Source organism: Xiphophorus maculatus, chromosome 18 (genome assembly GCF_002775205.1).
Source record: "Xiphophorus maculatus strain JP 163 A chromosome 18, X_maculatus-5.0-male, whole genome shotgun sequence".
In the NCBI taxonomy this organism is placed as follows: domain Eukaryota; kingdom Metazoa; phylum Chordata; class Actinopteri; order Cyprinodontiformes; family Poeciliidae; genus Xiphophorus; species Xiphophorus maculatus.
The window spans coordinates 33,350,514-33,368,856 of NC_036460.1; the positions used below are offsets into that span (position 1 = coordinate 33,350,514).

Sequence of the window (18,343 nt, forward strand, 5' to 3'; positions counted from 1 at the left end):
GGAATACAGCACTGACAGCTAGAGAGTACCACTGTAGAAGCGGAACCATCTGGCATCTGCTTCCGGGAAGCTGCTCCTCTTTAAGAACCTTGCAGATTGGTGGTGATGAGTAACAGCTGGATCAATCAGCCTGCCACCTTGTGAAGGAGAAGAAAACCACTCCCCTACAGAACCCAACAACACCTGTCAGGGGTCATAAAGTTTTTTCAAAACTATTTGAAATCCATCATTTCATAGTGAGAAAGATTATTCCCAAATGGAAAACACTTAAGACTTTGATAATCTTTCAAAGAGTGAACATGTTGACAAATTCACATTGCACCGAATTTACAAAAAAAAAAAAAAAAAATAGAGGAAGTTCTTCATTTCAGACTTCACAGGTCTCAGTCAGCACGTTTATGTCATATTTATGATGATACTCTGCTTTTCCTCAAGAAAATCTGCTAAGTCCAGTGGTTGGGATGCTGAGATGGTCCACCGGCGGTCCACTGTGTTTTTGTGTTAAATGTTAATATTTTAACACAGACCACAGATACAGTATGTAAATGTAACATTTGTTCATAGAGAATATCAATGCTGCTAAATTTGATTTAATGGTTTCAACATACATAAAAATAAGGGTGATGCGTGACTACAAGGCAAGTGCGACATCTCCTTCACCGGCTGAACCGCCTAATCATTAACGCACAATGATCTGAGAGACTGATTATCATATTGCCACCTTCTTAAAATAATGACCTCAGTCATTTTTGCCAAGTTATTTTTGCAACGTAATTACCACCTCTGTATTGCCAAAAGATGATTTAGGCAAAAAAAACAAAAAAACAACTTTTGGCAGAAAATGACATGGTGCATTGTTCTAAGAAAGTGACAATATGCAAAGAAAAAGACAACTTCCTCTTCATACACTTAAAGTGTTCTATAGCTTTTCATCTTGGCTTTATCTTTGTTTAGTGAATAAAGACATAGCTGAACCACAGAATTCAAAAAGGGAGTTTTTTTTTCCACTTTCACCTGATTATAGTTACTGATTTTTATCACTGATTTTTTTAAAATTCTTCTATAACTTAAAAGAATGTAGGAAATTTCCTCATCATGGACAAAAGTTGATCCCATTCTGTTTATACCACAGGATTCTACTTTCCTTTATCTCCAAATTGAAAATCCCACTGAATTCCTTCATCCAAGATGACATCAACACCTACTACTTGGTAAACGGAGGCCTACACAAAACCTACACCGTAAAAAACAATCCCAGCGTGCTCAACTACAGTTTGCATGACAGAGAGAAGGGAAAGTCAGCTGCTGAACTCTTCAGTCAGACACTCTGGAAGGTCTGTAGACATTCCTGGTGTTATTGCTGTGCTTGTTATGGCTGATGTGTTCAGTGGATGGCTTGTGATCTGTGTCCAGGTGAGGGATGACCTAAAGACATTGGGCTGCAGTGGAATGTTGAAGAAATATGACTCCTACACAGTGAAGGTATGAATAAGTTGGAGCAATGTGGGAATGTTAGGTGAAACACAAACTACAGTGTTGTGTCTACCACTAGGTGGTGTGCGAGAATAGTACTGGTTGTAGAGAGAAGAAGAAGAGATAAGATGGAGGAAAGAAATACCTGATGTTACTGTACTGCTGAGCAAGTGAAGAATAATTGCTGTTAAGAAGAGTTCTTTGTCTACCCGTGCTTCTATCTTGTTCTGGCTTCCAAACATAACATACAGTAATGGCCTGTGATGTGCAGGAATATTTGGTGAAGGAGGGCAACCTGAGCCGCGGCGCTTTGAGAATGATTGGTGACATCCTCAATGAAAACAGCCTCTTCTACACGTCCTTGATAGAGATGCTCTACATACAGACCGACATCAATGACAACACACAGTAAGATTTTCTGTACAGTTATATGAAGTTAAGGAAACTTTCAGGAAACTAGCAACTGGCATTGAGAGACCAAGTAAATATTTTTTTAGAGTAAGGAGGAAGAGGTCTACAGCATCAACAAAACAGTTGATTGGCTTAGGAAAGAAGCGGGACAAAGGCTGAAAGGTTCAGCTATACAGCAAAGAAAACCTTAGAGGCAAGAGAGCACTCTAAGAAATAAAATATTGAACTTACTTAACCAAGGCAACTGGTTCCACTAAACCTAGTTAATTAAATCTAAAGAGTGTTACAAATTTATTTTCAACATAATCACTTAAATAAAGACAAATAAATCCAGTTAAGAAAATCCAACACTTAAGACTTAAGTTTCTTTAATCCACATCATCATCATATCTTTATTCCAGACACATAAGAAGGTCTATAATAGATAAAACAAACAACATTAGACATATACAAAAATACAAGATGAAAATAAACACAAAACATAATATTATTGTGAGGATTTGGGTTTTCTGTGTTTATTTAGGTTTATGTGTTCAGTTGAGTCTCTGTGTTGTCCCGTCTACATGTTGATTGTTCCTGATGACCCTCTGTGTGTTTAAATCCACCTGTGTCTCTTGTTGGGTCCTTATCTATTCTGTCGTTTCACGTCTCTGCATTGTTTCCAGTTGCTACCAGCGTCTGAGCTGGTAGCAACTGCCTGGATTGTGTATTTTGTAATTTATCATTAAATCATCATTTTCCTTATTTCAATCTGAGTCCACTGCATCTACCTCACCATCTACTTCTGCAAATCATGACAATTATTCACTGAGTAACAAATAAATGATGTCACCAGGGATTACACAATCTTGATGAAAATCTCACTGTACTCAGTGCAGGTTTTACTAAAATTTCAATTATATTATTGCATGACACAGATAATCTACACCTACATTTGCACATAAGATTCCTGATCACAGCTGCACATGTGAGTACAGCATTATGTACAAACAAATGGCTAGCACTACTCCATTAAGGCACTTTGAGTAGTAGCCTCATGCCATTATAAACCACATACAGTTTCTGCAGGCTGCTTTTTTTGTATACTCGCCACAGATGGGCCGTGTACAGTGGAGTACAAAAAGCTTTAAAAAGAGCTATCTTTACATAGGACAAACACATACCGAACCTTCTGATCAGAATATTAGCTTGTGCATACATCATACGATGCTGCCTATAGATGTCACAATCATCAGAGGTCATTATTTATGTAACATCCCAAATATTTCACTTCATTGCATATGCTGAGAACAGTACAAGATAAAGAGAAGTAAGGTTATCAGGGGTTATCTACCAATCATAATATTGCTTTTCTTAGCGTTATATTTTATGTCAAAGTCATAAACATATTGGGAACAGGCCCTTAGTAATTGTTAAAGGCCAGCACTATATGCACTGTAAAAAAAAACGGCCTCATTTTACGGTAAAAAACTGGCAGCTGAGTTGCCAGAAGTTTACCGTCTTTATACGGTAAAAGTCTGGCAACCAAAACTGCCAGTTTTTTACCGTATTTCTAAAATACGGTAAAATTCTGGCAACCAAAGCTGCCAGTTTTTTACCGTATTTCTAAAATACGGTAAAATTCTGGCAACCACAGCTGCCAGTTTTTTACCGTATTTGCTAAATGCAGGATTTTACCGTATTTTTGAAATACGGTAAAATTCTGGCAACCACAGCTGCCAGTTTTTTACCGTATTTGCTAAATGCAGGATTTTACCGTATTTTTAAAATACGGTAAAATTCTGGCAACCACAGCTGCCAGTTTGTCACCGTATTTTGTACATGCAGGATTTTACCGTATTTTTAATATACGGTAAAATACCGTACTTCCTAAAATATTTTAAAAAAAATAAAATGTGGTTTTGCCGTAGTAAATACGGTCATGCTGACTGAGGCATAATATCTACATGAGTGAAAAACACATCCAGACTGTATGATATATTGACATTTTATTGTAAACCCTCCCCCCCAAAAAAAACTTATGGTAAATTACTGGTCTCTGTTCCTACCAGAATTTTACCATACAAATTATAGTACAACAACCAAGGAAGTGTAACTTGTCAAGCATTTCTATACAGAAAGTTATAAAGAAAATAATTTCTAATTAAACAAAAATACAGATTACGAGTAATCCACTTAAAGAAACAATTTCTATTTAAAAAGTCAAGTTAAAAAAAGAACTGATTCTATTTTATGTCCAGTTTCCTCACGGTATTACTGAGATCTGGAAAACAAAAACAAAACAAACAGTATGTGTCCACATAAGAGATAACATATTGTAGAAGACAAAATGGTGATAAAAGGATTCTTGTTCTGGGTTGAGAGTCACAAGTCGCTGAGATCAGACGTTGCTCAGGATGGTTGTAGTCTTCCCAGTCACAGGTTGAAATTGAGACTCGCATGTTGTCAATCGGGTGTTTCCTCTCTGCTGGAAAACAAAAAGAAAAAGTTAGAAAGATGCACTACATGAACATCTTATTCGCTTAAATGTTTGTTTCACCTTTGTTGACTTGCATATGGACACAGGTACTTCAACCAGGTGGTGTGATCATTTCTGACTGAAAATTCAGTAGTTAAACCTTTGTTTGTTGTCAACAGGTGTGATCCTCTGGTCTGCAACCAGACAAAATACACAAACAAAAAACAAATAAAAACAAATATAACTGTTTTAGGCAATTTATGAAATAGATACTCACCATTTATCTGAGTCTCATGAAGGCCAATAGGTTGTCTTCAACCATTTATGTAAGTTACATTTCCTGCAAGCTAGCAGAAACAAAGCTGTAAATGTGAACACTTTTCATACAGGCAAACAAATTGATACAGCTGAGACAATTTATGCTAGGTTAGTTTTTCTCAGTCACTTTTGGTGCATTTCTCGAGTCATTGTTGGCATTTACAAAACAGTAAGCGCATTTCTCAAAACAATTTGTAGAAACAGGAAAAATAGCATTTGTTTGCTTTCAAAATCCTTAGTTCAGCTCTTAAAATCCTGTCTGTTAACATATCAGTGACTCAAAATAATAAGTTATAGTCTCTCTATGTACAGATAAGACAGTCAAATCGATTAGTCATGAGAAGAGACTACAAAAGGATCATTTACGCCAGTGTTTCTCAACCCTGGTCCTCAACGCCCCCCTGCTCTGCATGTTTTAGATGTGCCTCTACTCCAGAACAGCTGATTCAAATGATTGGATGACAATCAAGTACTGCAGAAGCTTGTTAATCATCCAGAGATACAATTCAGGTGTGTGGCAGAAGGGAAATACCTAAACCTGCAGGACAGGGTGACGCTGAAGACCAGGATTGAGAAACACTGATTTACGCTTTTGCTATAATTTATTCATGGACCATGCCATGGTGATTCAGAAAGAAAAAGACAGAAATGCAGAGAACAAAAAAAGTAGAAAAGGAGCCACAGGACAATCTCCTCAAGGAAAACTGTACAGTGCTGTAGAAATTACATTACATTTTAATTTCCATAGTCACTTTGTTCCTTAACTCCACTGAGGAATCTTTTTTCCTCAGTGGGGTTAAGGAATGAACAGTAGGGTGGGAGGACCTCCATCAGCATCATGTTGTGGGTCTCAGCCATGTCCTGATGTTGGACTGATGGAAACTGGCAGATGTCCTCAGCCTCTTCTGACTCTTCTTCTGCTTTCCTCCCAACTATTTCCTCCTCAGCCTCACTCCTCTTCTTCTCTCTGGCTGTTCACTCTGCCCAGATACTTGTTCATCAGTTCTCAGACATGTAACATTGTGTTGTGTTCTGACTATATAGAGCATAATGTTGCCAACTGATGGTTCACAAGATGCACCTCCAATCTGTTTCAGAAAACTGGTTGATCGTTGGTTGAGCTAATGGTTCATACACTGACCTGTTAGAGAAACTCAGGACTCACTTGGGAGCAATTTACCAATTCAGGACAGATTTAGAAAATAATAGAATATAAATTAATTAATATATGATTCACATTATGACAACTTTAAGACTTATGCATGTTAAGACTTACACAATGAACTGATGCTATTTTGGAAGTTGAGAATTCAACACAGACACGTTGTTGTCCTGTTGTCCTCATTTTCTGTATACACCCTTTATCCTCCGGGTCAAAATGACCCGTCTTCAATAAACCCCCAATATAAGCAGCTTAATTGAATTTTAAACACCAAATTCTATCTTGTATATTGTCACTCACCACAAAATGTGTGAATACTTGACTTTTCCCTCTCCACTTGAATTTCTATAGCTTAAGAAAAAAAATGTGCAAAATGAGTTTCGAATGCATTTTTATTCATCACAGTGACTAATTTTCTTTTACTTTTCTCCAGTGAACAAGAGGATGTACAATACAAAAATATGAAAAATAACATAACCCATTCAACTAATTGGCACATGTAGGGCAGTATGCAAGTGCACAGCCTTTGCAGATATATTTCTTACACCTGCAGCACACAGTATGTGTTTTACAGTCTGAGGGCAGAACTGACATCTCTTCCTCTTACTTGGCTTAGCTGAGGAAGTGGCTGTGGTAGATGGATCCTCAGGTTGATCAGGAGCTGCTGCACTCTGAATAGCTTTCACAACTGCTGCTGAGGCTTCTGTGTGGGGGACATGCTTCCTTCTTTCAATGAGTGGAGTTACAAGTGCCTTTCCTAGCTGCTCCAGGAACACCCTCTTCTTGTTGTGCTTATGAGACATCCAGGTTGGGTTGATCTCTATCCAAATCACAAAGGCATTGTAGGAGGACACATCAATGATGTTGTGGAAGATGACCAGGGGCCAGCGGGCAGTCATTCTTCTGCAGCTATATGCTCCAATCACCTTATCTAGGTTGTCCACACCTCCTTTGTTTCGGTTTTATTCCAGGATGATGATTGGCTTCCTGTCCTCACGGTCACTAATGTCGCCGTCTTTGTGCAGTGTGCTCAGAAGAACTACATTCTTGTTTTTCTTTGGGAGGTAGGAAACTAGAGTGGTGGTGGGTGTGAAGGCAAACTTTGAGGAGAAGACCTCTCTCTCCTTTGACCCAAGCAGTGCAGGTGGGAGCTCAGGCTTGTTCTTTTGAACTGTACCAACCATGGTGATCTTCCTCTTCAGGAGCTGCTGTCCGAGTTCATAAGAGTTGAAGAAATTGTCACATGTCACATTGTGACCCCTCAGTCCCTCTGTCACATCAAGCACAACTCGCAACCCCTGGTTCTTCTCTGGGCATCCACTGGTTGACTTCCCAGTATAGACTTGCATTTTCCAAGCATAGCTTGATTCAGAAGCCACCCATGACTTGATCCCATATTTTGCTGGCTTGCTGGGCATATACTGCCGGAAAGGACAACAACCTTTGGACAAAAGACATTAGCATCAGTGATTAGTATCAGTGTCACAGAAAACAGTCAAAGAAATCAATAGTGAAAATCACTTTTATTACAAATATGAAAACAGATTACCTCTAAATGGAACCAGTTGCTCATCCACTGTTACATCAGGCTCTGGATTGTAGAGGTAGGGCAACCGCTCCACCCACTTGTCCCATACCTCTCTTATGGCTGCAAGTTTGTCTGTCATACGTCTTGCTGGTCTTGATTCACGGTCATCAAATCGCATCAGTCTTGAGTAGGTGTGAAAGAGTTTGACTGGCATTGTGGCTCGGAAAATTGGCCTTCCACTCTCTGCTCACTTCTGCTACTGATTGATCTGAGACACAACTAAAACTTTGTAACATTTTATGGTTTGTAAATAACTCTGTGACCTTGATTTCAACTCCATTTGCCTCACGGGTCATTTTGACCTGAAGACCATCTTTGTACCTTTTTTTGTACAGCTTACATGGAAATGAGAATAAAAGCAACACTGAACTTTTTCTATTGTCTGGGCCAATCTAGGAAAAGTCTTAAAATCTCAAGTTAAAAAAATTACATTTAGGGGATTGTTTGGGGGGGGGGGGGTTTAACACAGTGGCGGGTCATTTTGACCCGAGGACAACAGGAGGGTTAACATATTTTGATCAAGACGATAAAAGCAAATTACAATTATAAAAGCATAGAAGTGTACATAACCAGCTACATGATGTACAAAAGCAAAACTTGCAAAACTAATTCTTTTGATGTGCAGAAGTGACACAGTAATTTGAAGATTGAACAGGTAGTTTTAAGAATTTCAATTCTGTTCTGAGAGATGCACCCAAACTGAGAAAAGCTGTAAAATATTAATATTTAAATTCTCTTATCTTCAAATCCTTCAACTGTCATGGACCCAGTGACTTTAGTGCAAGTATTTTGGGTGTGAGAGTCAAGAGGTCAAAGGAAAATATTAAATAATATCTCTGATGCCAAGCTTTATACTTCTAAGTATTACCAAAGTATTGAAACAAAAGCTAACATGTTCTTCAGAGATTTAACTTGCATGCATGAACATTTCACACTCAAAGTAATTCAAATTAATTATTGAACCAAACTTGGAAAAAGTTGCTTCTGCCATTAACAATAACTTTAAGCACATGTAGTCTGAAGTAGACCAGAAATATAATCTATGCAGCCGTTCCTACAGAAACATTAATGGAAGTGTTGCATCTGTGAAGATTAAATGTTCCATATAGTAAAAATATCTAGCTGCAGTGCATGTACATAAACAGCATGGCTCAGAAACTACACATTTCTTTGTCAGTTGGTTAAAGTTAGCTAACTTCAGTTGAAACCGTGAAAGGGACTCACCTGTGATGTGTTGCCCTTCTCCTCCTGAACGTGCAAAAATAGCAGAAATTTGATTTCAAAGACAGTAGCAGCATCTTGACAAGGACCAGGCCTACTGGGCTCTCAGCACCCTAGTTAGCAACCTTAGTTAGCACAGTGACTTTACTGTGTTGAGTTCAGGACACCACTACAGGAACAGAGTTAAAAGAATCTTGCTGCTGATGCTGAAGGATCAAGCAGCAATGCAAACTAGATAATTATTTGTTTACATGACAAATAACAGTCTCCATTTACTGTAAACCCTACTATTTATCACAATTACAAAATGAAAAACTCTCTAGACCAGGGGTCCCCAAACTACGGCCTGCGTCATTTGGTCTGGCAATGCCGGATCTGGCCCGCCTCCTCATACCAGAGAGCATTCAGTGTATTTTTTCATATATTGTATTTTCTGGTTTGTGGATTTCTCTTCAACCACCAGGGGGCTCTTGAGCAGATGTTAAACTAACTTTCCCTCAAATATATACTAGTCAGTCCCAGTCACCGTTTCACTCACGGTTTTTTCCATTTCCATTCTGGGTAAAAATCTATCTAAAAGCGACCGCGAATGTGTCGTAGTCAGCAACCCCCCCCCCCCCCCCCCCGTCGACAGTTTCAAAGACAGAACAGCCCCCCCCCCCCCCCCCGCCGACAATAAGTTTCTAAGGTATCTTTCTCCAAAAACTAAGACCGGCCCCCGAGCAGAGAAAGGAACAGCTATGTGGCCCTCGCAGGAAAAAGTTTGGGGACCCCTGCTCTAGACTATTCTCTACTAATAGCACAATATTCAAAACCAAGTGTGGGATTTGTGAAACTTCAATGATGGGTGACTTTACAACTTGTATGATTTTGGATAACACTAGAATTGTTCTTTATTGAAGTTTCACAAATCAGATAAAGGTTTTACAAATCCCACACTTGGTTTTAAATATTCTGATATGAGTTGAGAATAATCTAGTCCAGATTTGAAGAGTCTAGGTGTTGTAGTTTTTTAGCTAGAGTAAATTAAAGATGCTGATTGCAGTGAAAAATTAGGTGGAATTGCCCTTTAGCCATTTCCCAAATTGGAAGCAGCAATTGGAAACCAACTTCAGCTTCATTCAAGCAAGAGGGGCTAACATACAGTTCTCTTAATGTTAATGATCAAATGCTCTCATAAATGATGGTGGCGTTGGCTGTAGGAGTTTGCTTTGCAATCGGTGGATCGCCAGATCGATGCCTGGTCTACTGCTGAGATTTCAGTTTGGTGTATTAAAGGCATTATTAAAAAAGAAACCAAAATATCACACCAGCATTCTGTTCTTTGTAAAAAATTATTTTGCAGTCTTGTTTACGCTTTTACATTGTAGATCTAAACATCAGCAAAATTTGTAATTTTGGCTGATTGCTACTGTTAAGTTTAGGGTAATTAACTGCTGGCAATATTACAATTTTTTAAGAACTTTACAATTACTTATATTTTTACACTATATTTCTGTATTTTCTACATTCGTGACTGTCACAATTATTTAGGATATATGTTTATTCAGTTATGATAATGCCATGTATTTTCTACGGCAGTATAATGCTGTGAATATTCTGGTCAGTAACTGCTGGCATTTTACAATTTTTTACCGTAAATTTACTGCCTTTCTTTGCAGTTTCGACTTACGGTAGTTCCATGTAATTTCTACGGTAATGCAATGTTTTTGGGTACGACGGTCAAAAACTGTTGGTCTTTTACCATTTCTTACCGTAAATTTACTGACTTTCTTTGCAGTTTCGACTTACGGTAGTTCCATGTAATTTCTACGGTAATGCAATGTTTTTGGATACGACGGTCAAAAACTGTTGGTTTTTTACAGTTTTGTACCGTAAATTTACTGACTTTTTTTACAGTGTGGGCATAGGATTATCAAATCATCTGCATACATTATATGACTGATTATGTGGTCATCAACTACACAACCTGTTTTACAACAATTCAGATGCTTTGACAGTTCATCCATATAGATGTTAAAAAGGTAAGGGGACAATATACTTCTCTGCCTTACTCCATTACCAACATTAAATGAATCAGACATTGTACTGCCCCATTTCACATACATTGACTGGTGCATAGATAAGAATTTTAATTAGATATTTGGGTGCACCTCTGTTTTCTAGTTTGTAAAACCATTTTTGATGATTCACACGATTAAATGCTTTAGAGACATCAATGAAACACATGAATACTGTTCTGTTGTTCAAGTTATACAAGTTTAAAATCTCTTTCAGTGCAAAGATGCACATGTCTGTTCAATGTTTAAGTTTAAAACCGAATTGATGATCAGACATCAAGATAAACTCTTCCAGCCTATTTAATAGGATTCTTTCTAAAACTTTTGATAGACTACTAGCTAAAGCTATGGGTCTGTAATTCTCCAAAGAGCTAATCTAGCCCGTTTTGTCCTTAATAATGGGTACCAGTATGATAGATAGCATTGAGTTAGGTAATAAACCATGTAGTTGAAAACCAGTAAAACACATAGAGAATAATGGACAGAGTTTCTTACTTGCATTTTTCAGATGCTCAGTAGAAATGTTATCCTTAACATTGGCCTTGTTGTCTTTCAGTTTCATAATTGTATTCTGTATTTCTCGTGGGGATACACTCATGTTTTCATTACTATGTATGTTACTCACTACAAGAATGTTACTTTTGACACAGTTAAACAGCGCACTTTAGTGCTTCTGCCATTAACTTTTACCTCACTAACACCAATAGTAGTTAGTAGTGACATTTTGCAGTTATTTATTTTTCTTGATTTCTTTTCAAAAGGCTATTTTAATTTCTTTTTATAAATCGTAAAGCATATTTAAAATTTAATAAATAATAATCTGATAGATCTTTTTCAGTCAGGTTATGTCGTGATTTGTGTTTTTCTGTGTGTTTATTTTGAGTTTTTTGTGTATCTGTGTCTCCGTGTTGTCCTGTCTCCCTTTGATTAGTTCCCAGGTGTGTCTCATTCCCTGATTACCTCCTGTGTATTTAGTGTCACCTGTGTGTCTGTGTCTTTGTCGGGTCCTCGTCTCTTTTGGCGTCTAGTCTGTCAGTCCGTCGTCTTGTCCGTTGTTTTATGGTTCCTACCGGCGTCGAGTCCTGGCTTCCGCTTGGCCGTGCTGCCCGTTTGTATTGGACCATGTTGGACTGTGTTGCACTGGACATTCATCATTAAAATTCATTTATTTATCGCATCCTGGGTCTACAGCGTCTGCCTCACCACTCAACCACACTGCACTTTATGACAGGTTATCCTTTTTTTCCTATACTCGTAATATAGCCTATATATATAGGCAAAAGGGAAGGTATGCAGTTCACATTTACACACAAGAAAAATGGCATATGATCAGTGGTGGCAAATTTATAATTGGCACGAATGCCCTGTATGGAATCATGATCATTCTCTGTGCAGAAACAATGATCTAACCATGAGGTTGTATGCCATGCATTACTAACATAGGTGTAACTGCTGTTAGGAAAAAGCACCTTACTAGAGAGAATTAGGCCATTGTTGTGACAGAATTGCATTAAATGTTTAGCAAATATACAATGATTATCTGAGACATCTGCATTTCAGTCTACCACAACAAAAAAAAACAGGTAGATGCATTTTCTTGTACAAAATACATAATAAAAGACAATTTGTTAAGAAATTCATCTTCATTTTGAGGACATTCATAAGGTTTGTATATGTTCAGAACAATAAAGTTCTCATCTCCACAGGTGAACTTAATCCCTATGATCCAATCCACATCCAGTCTAATCACATTAACCAGCTGGTTCTATTTTTTTGTGCCATAACATTGCAACACTACTTAATGCTCTTAAATTAAATTTACAAGATGCTAATAGAATTTACTTATGCCAGTAATTAGTTCAGTTTATTAAACACTATTGAGTTGTAATAAAGTTCTTGGATTTTGCTGACTGAATTTAATATTCTTATGTTCAAGTTAAACAACATAGTTAAGTGGAACCAGTTGATAAGTAATTGAAATTGTTTATGATTCATTGGATTAATTAAACAAATCTATCCAATTTAAACCACACTAATTTATTTTAGACAGTTAGTTTCAAGAACAGTAAAGTCAAACCATAAGTTATTTTTACAAAACAAAAAAAGGTGAAGCAGTAATAAAAAACAGATCAGCCCCACTCCGGCAATGCCTCCCACTCGCCTTGATCAATGCCCATGCGCAATTTGTGCACCGGTCCACTAGGCAGTGCTCACCAATGTGCTAAGCAGTTATCCCCGATGATGCACAAAAAATCTGGTGCAGATCAGCTATTCTATTAAGGAGATATAACTGTTGCAATGATCTAGAAGGTGCAGTGGAGTCAAATTAAAATGTAATGGTATTGGGCTCTCTAGAGGTTAACAAAGGTCAATCATATCAAGTTTGGTGCTAATCGCATAATGCATGTCTGATTTAGAGCCAACATATGCAAACAGCGAGGGATTGAAATTTGCCTCTCTGCCACACTCCAAACATCTGAAAATGTTGAGAAAAGAATTTACCATCATGTTCTATTTCATTAAACACTGGGTTAAATCTCTGAATCTCTGAAAAGGAAGAAAACCTGTAGAAAAACTGGTGTCTTCCTATTGAAAGGGTGTCACCTTTCAACAAGAAAGGTGATGTCACTAATTGATCATGTGAATGTGATCAGCTCTGGTCTGTGATGACACAAAGAAAGCTGGATGCAGCTGGGACGTTGTATGTGGAAGTTATTCCACTTTGATGTGGAATAACTGTTGATGACAATCTCGTTGTCATCAACAGATTACAACAAGATTGAGATTTGCTCGACTCGAGTTAAGATGCAGGTTATGTGTACATACATAATATACAAAGATAAGGAAATAAATAGTACAAAATGAGAAATAAATAGACATCAGAAGATGGTTGCAGCGCCTGGAGGTGTCGCAACAGAATTTACATTTATAACAAAGTGGTGTCAAGAGCAGAAGTTCTTATGCCTTTGAATTTAGTGCCATGATTGCCATCGGGTAAAAACAGTTTTTTAGGCGATTTGTCCTGGTTTTTATTGCTCTGTATCTCTTGACTGATGGCAGCAGCTGGAAGAGACCATGGCCAGGGTGTGAAGAGTCATTTAAAATGTCCAAAACTTTCTTGTGGAGCCTGGAAGTGTAAATCTGTTCCATAGTGGGGAGGGGGCAGCCTATGGTTCTCTCTGCTGCCCTAACAACCCTCTGGAGCGCCTTCTTGTCCGCGGATGTGCTACTGCCGTACCAGACACACAGACTGTACATGAGCACACTCTCTATGGAGCAGTGATAGAAGGCCTGCAGCAGGTCTGAGGGGAGACGGTTCTTCTTGAGTATTCTCAGAAAGTACAGTCTCTGCTGTGCCTTCTTGAACAGCTCCTTGGTGTTGGTGCTCCAGGTTAGCTTGTCCTCCAACTGCATGCCCACAAACCTGAACACTGGGACCCTATCCATACAGGTCCCACTGATGGTGAGAGGCTGGATGTCCGTTTTGTTCTTCCTGAAGTCGATCACCAGCTCCTTTGTTTTGGAGGTGTTGAGGAGCAGGTTATTGACTTTGCACCACTCTGACAGCCGCCTCACCTCATCCCTGTCCTCCAGCTCCCCCTTCCCGCCTGAGATGAGACCAACAACAGTCGTGTCATCTGCAAACTTTATGATCTTGTTGCTGAGGTGGTTGGAGACACAGTCATGAGTGTAGAGGGTGTAGAGAAGTGGGCTGAGCACGCAACCCTGTGGCGATCCAGTGTTCAGGCTCAGAGCAGTGGAGGTGTGGGGGCCCAGTCTGACCCTCTGGGAGCGACCTGTTAAGAAGTCCAGGATCCAACTGCAGGTGGCTGATGGGAGCCCAAGGTTTGCTAGCTTGGACACCAGACGTTGGGGAAGTATAGTATTAAATGCTGAGCTGAAGTCCACAAAGAGCATTCTGACGTAGCTCCCCTGCTTCTCTAAGTGGGTCAGGGTAGCATGAAGTGCTGTGGATACAGCATCCTCTGTGGACCACTTTGCTTTGTAGGCAAATTGGAGAGGGTCCAGCTCAGCAGGCAGGCCAGCAAGGATGTGACCAGTCTCTCGAAGCACTTCATGATGATCGGTGTGAGTTCCACTGGACGGTAGTTGTTCAGGGTGTTGATGTTGGTTCTTTTCGGCAGGGGGACAATGGTAGAGGACTTTAGGCAGGGAGGGACAGTGGCTTGAGACAGGGACTGGTTAAAAATCTTTGTGAAGATTCCAGCCAGTTGGTCTGCACAGTCTTTAAGCACCCGTCCCGACACACCGTCAGGTCCCGCAGCCTTCCTTGGGTTCACCTTCCTCATCACCTGCCTCACCTCACACTCCTCTACTGTGAGATCAGAGCTGCTGTGGACAGGCAGCTGTGATGGAGCTGGTGTAGGTGTCGCCTCAAAGCGGGCAAAGAAGCCAGGGAAGCGGTTCCCTCCGTGCATGGCTGGTTGCTGGATCTGTAGTTTGTAATGTGCTGAACACCCTGCCACACCTGCCTGGTGCTGTTGCTCCTGAGCTGCTTCTCTATTCTCCCTCTGTATGATGCCTTAGCTTGGCAGATGCCTCTTCTCAGGTTGGCTCTGGCAGAACTGTAGAGTGCTTTGTCCCCAGACCTGAAAGCAGCGTTCCTGGCTTTCAAGAGGCCCCGGACCCCTTAGTCATCCAGGGTTTCCTATTCGGATAGATCCTCATGAGTCTGTTCCTGGTGACATTGTCCGTGCAGAACCTGATGTAGTCCAAGACTGCTGAGGTGTAGTTCTCCAGGTCCTGATGTGCAAAAACCTCCCAGTCAGTTCTCTGGAAGCAGTCCTGTAGTTGGTGAGAGGCATCCTCAGGCCAGATGGTGACAGTCCGGGTTGTAATGGGGACACGTTTCCGCAGGGGGGTAGCAGGGACATGATCCCTGTAGCATGTCCCTGCTACAGGGATCAGTAGCAGGGACATGTGATCAGACTGACCAAGGTGTGCTAAGGGTTTAGCCCTGTATGCTTGTCTGATGTTTGTGTACAGCTTGTCCAGAGTTTTATCACCCCTGGTTGTGTACTTTACGTGTTGATGGAATTTGGGGAGGACTGATTTCAGATCAGCATGATTAAAGTCCCCAGAGACGATGTGAACAGCCTCGGGGTACTTGTTCTGGTTGTTGCTGATAGTATCATGCAGGAGTCCCACGGCCGAGCTAGCGTTAGCATCCGGTGCTATGTAAACCGCAGTGAGTAGAATGGCGTTAAACTCACCTCTGAGATAAATATGGCAAATGTTCAGATTGGAGGCTTAGCCACGCCCACATGCATTAATGTAGGAAAAGATTTCTAGGGGCACTGTGGAGGAATTAGGCCACCCCCACTTTTCTGCTGGATGTCTTACTTTTAATCTTTCATTCATATAACTTTAAACCTGTGCCAAGTGACATAAATGACATGATGAATTCTGTCAACGCTGGCTGCTGGCTGAGCCGTGTGAGGATGGCCAAAGAGGAAAATTTCAATCCCTCGCTGTATGTGTACGGTTGTCTCTAAATCATACATGCATCATCTGATTTGCACCAACCTTGTCATGATTGATTTTTGTGAAACTCTAGAGCCCAATAGCATTAAATTGTAATTTGACTCCACTGCGTCTCCTAGATTATTCCATCAGCTATATCTCCTTACTACATCAGTCGATCTGCACCAGATTTTTGGTGCATCATCAGGGAGCACTGCCAAACACATCAATGTGTTTCGCCTGGTGGATGGGTGCAGGAACTGCAGGAGAGCGTTGACGGTGGCAAGCGGGTGGTTTGCTGGAGCTCCCGCGGTCGCCACGAGGCCGGAGCATCTCTGAGCTGCGAGCTGCTTGCCGATTTAATTAGTTATTCCTTTTGTGTGATTTCTTCAGGTACTTTGAAGTGACAGATGGTTTTGACCAACTCCCCACAGCTTTCTATCAAGTTTTAAATGCCACAATTCTGCTGAACTCCAAAGTGAAGCTTATTGACCAAACAGATGAGGCTAATGTGACTGTAACGTATGAAGACTGGCGGAACTCAGGTTCCCTGTCAAAAGTGACAGTGGACTATGCCCTTGTTACGGCCACAGCCAAGGCCACCCTCTTCATTGACTTCTACCCTCCTCTGTCTGGTAACAAGATGGAGGCCCTGCGCTCTGTTCATTATGCCAGCTCCACAAAGGTAGTGCTCAGTTTCAAGGAACGCTTTTGGGAGAAAGAAGGCATCAAAGGAGGGAAAAGCATCACCGACCGACCATCTCGCTTCATCTACTACCCCAGCCATGCATTCCCAGGTACCACTGCAGGGGCCCTCCTGGCTTCCTACACCTGCTCCGATGACTCCACCCTTTTTCAAGGCATGAATGAGGAAGATCTGATGGCAGTAGCTCTGGAGGACTTGGTGAAAATCCATGGGGAGTATATCCGACCGCTCTGCACGGGGGGTCTGGTGAAGAAGTGGGGCCTGGACCCTTACAGCTTTGGAGCCTTTGCCCTGTTTATGCCGTACCAGCAGGGACACTACGCACGAGAACTGTTCCAGAGTGAGGGACGGGTGCACTTCGCCGGGGAACACACAGCAACCCCTCACGGTTGGATCGAAACTGCCATGAAGTCTGCTCTCAGAGCAGCTAAGAATATCAACACTTGACTCTGTAGCTTCATGCCTGTTTTTTTCTCTAAAAAAAGCTCTAAATAGTTAAACTTTTTAGATTTTTTTCAATATCATGAGCCCTGGTCCAATCTCCGTCTGATATCTTTTATTGTGATGTGGAGATGTTGCTAGGTCTCAGTATCAATAGTTTTAGGTTTATTTCATTGAAGGCAAATGTTTTATTAAGTCATTCAAACTCAGTGGTGATTCTTGCATGTGTGATACACCATAAAGTGGGAGAATTTAATTATCACTTGGTGATAGTCCAGAAAATCTGTTTAAGAAAATATACGCCACCACACAGAAATTAATAGTATTGCAACTAATTACATATATGGGTTTTAAAAGAAAAAGAAAAAAAAAAAAAAAGGGTAACGAAGGTTCGGGCAATGTCTCACCAGGAGACCGGAATTGAGGAGCCCCGCCCCTCGCTCTTCAGACAGAGTTTGGGGAAGAAGACGGCGGTTGTCCTTTTTTTCTCTCACTGACTGTTCGTCATTACAGGTTAGTAGTGTGAAGCTGGTGAGGGCTGCCCCCCCTTTAAAAATGTGGAGTAACAATGTATATTTGGATATGATTTGTAATTTGATTGATAGATGTGCTGAAACATTGAAAATAAATAAAGAAAAAAAGGATTTGTTAGGATCGCAGTTAGCTACATTTTAGCTACAACGGTCGCATAACGGCCGTTCTGAAGATCGCTACGTGTATCTTTTTTTAGCTCCGTTCCACTCCCCGATTAAACATTGGTACCCTGAGATACATTGTGTTGTTTTATCTGTTAAAAAGGAGTTATTATTATTATTATGATTATTATTATTATTATTATTACTATAGACTTTACTTTTTCTCCCTTGCTATGTAATCAATTAAACTGTAGTTTATTCAGTCGGACAGTAGTTATTGAAAACACATTAGAGCGAGCTTAAGGTTTTGTCCATTATTACATCTCCCTCTTGCAGTATTCAACATAATTAATCCTCTTATTTGAGAAATGGTTTTTTTAATGTAT

General features: G+C 40.2%; 2 protein-coding genes and 1 long non-coding RNA gene across 4 annotated transcripts in view; 1 reads left to right on the plus strand and 2 right to left on the minus strand.

Annotated features, from left to right (window-relative positions):
• LOC106700049 (L-amino-acid oxidase-like) overlaps nt 1–17,824 on the plus strand; it is a 29,482-nt gene extending 11,658 nt beyond the window's left edge. For both annotated transcript variants that reach the window (XM_023351399.1, XM_023351400.1), the window contains 4 exons: nt 1,133–1,334; nt 1,414–1,482; nt 1,745–1,881; nt 16,569–17,824. In XM_023351399.1, the coding sequence (XP_023207167.1) occupies nt 1,133–1,334; nt 1,414–1,482; nt 1,745–1,881; nt 16,569–17,328 (1,168 nt within the window). In that variant the 3' untranslated portion in view covers nt 17,329–17,824. The remainder of the gene's footprint in view (nt 1–1,132; nt 1,335–1,413; nt 1,483–1,744; nt 1,882–16,568) is intronic.
• On the minus strand, nt 4,169–4,767 carry LOC111611996. The gene is made up of 3 exons (XR_002754349.1): nt 4,620–4,767; nt 4,424–4,536; nt 4,169–4,351 (listed from the first exon to the last, which is right to left on the minus strand). It is a non-coding gene; the product is annotated as an uncharacterized LOC111611996 (long non-coding RNA).
• LOC111611995 (piggyBac transposable element-derived protein 3-like) lies at nt 6,223–7,706 on the minus strand. Its single transcript, XM_023351401.1, has 2 exons — nt 7,372–7,706; nt 6,223–7,263 (listed from the first exon to the last, which is right to left on the minus strand). The coding sequence occupies exons 1-2, from the start codon at nt 7,562–7,564 to the stop codon at nt 6,785–6,787; spliced, it is 672 nt and encodes a 223-aa protein (XP_023207169.1). The 5' UTR covers nt 7,565–7,706; the 3' UTR covers nt 6,223–6,784.
• Nucleotides 17,825–18,343: the final 519 nt, after the last annotated feature.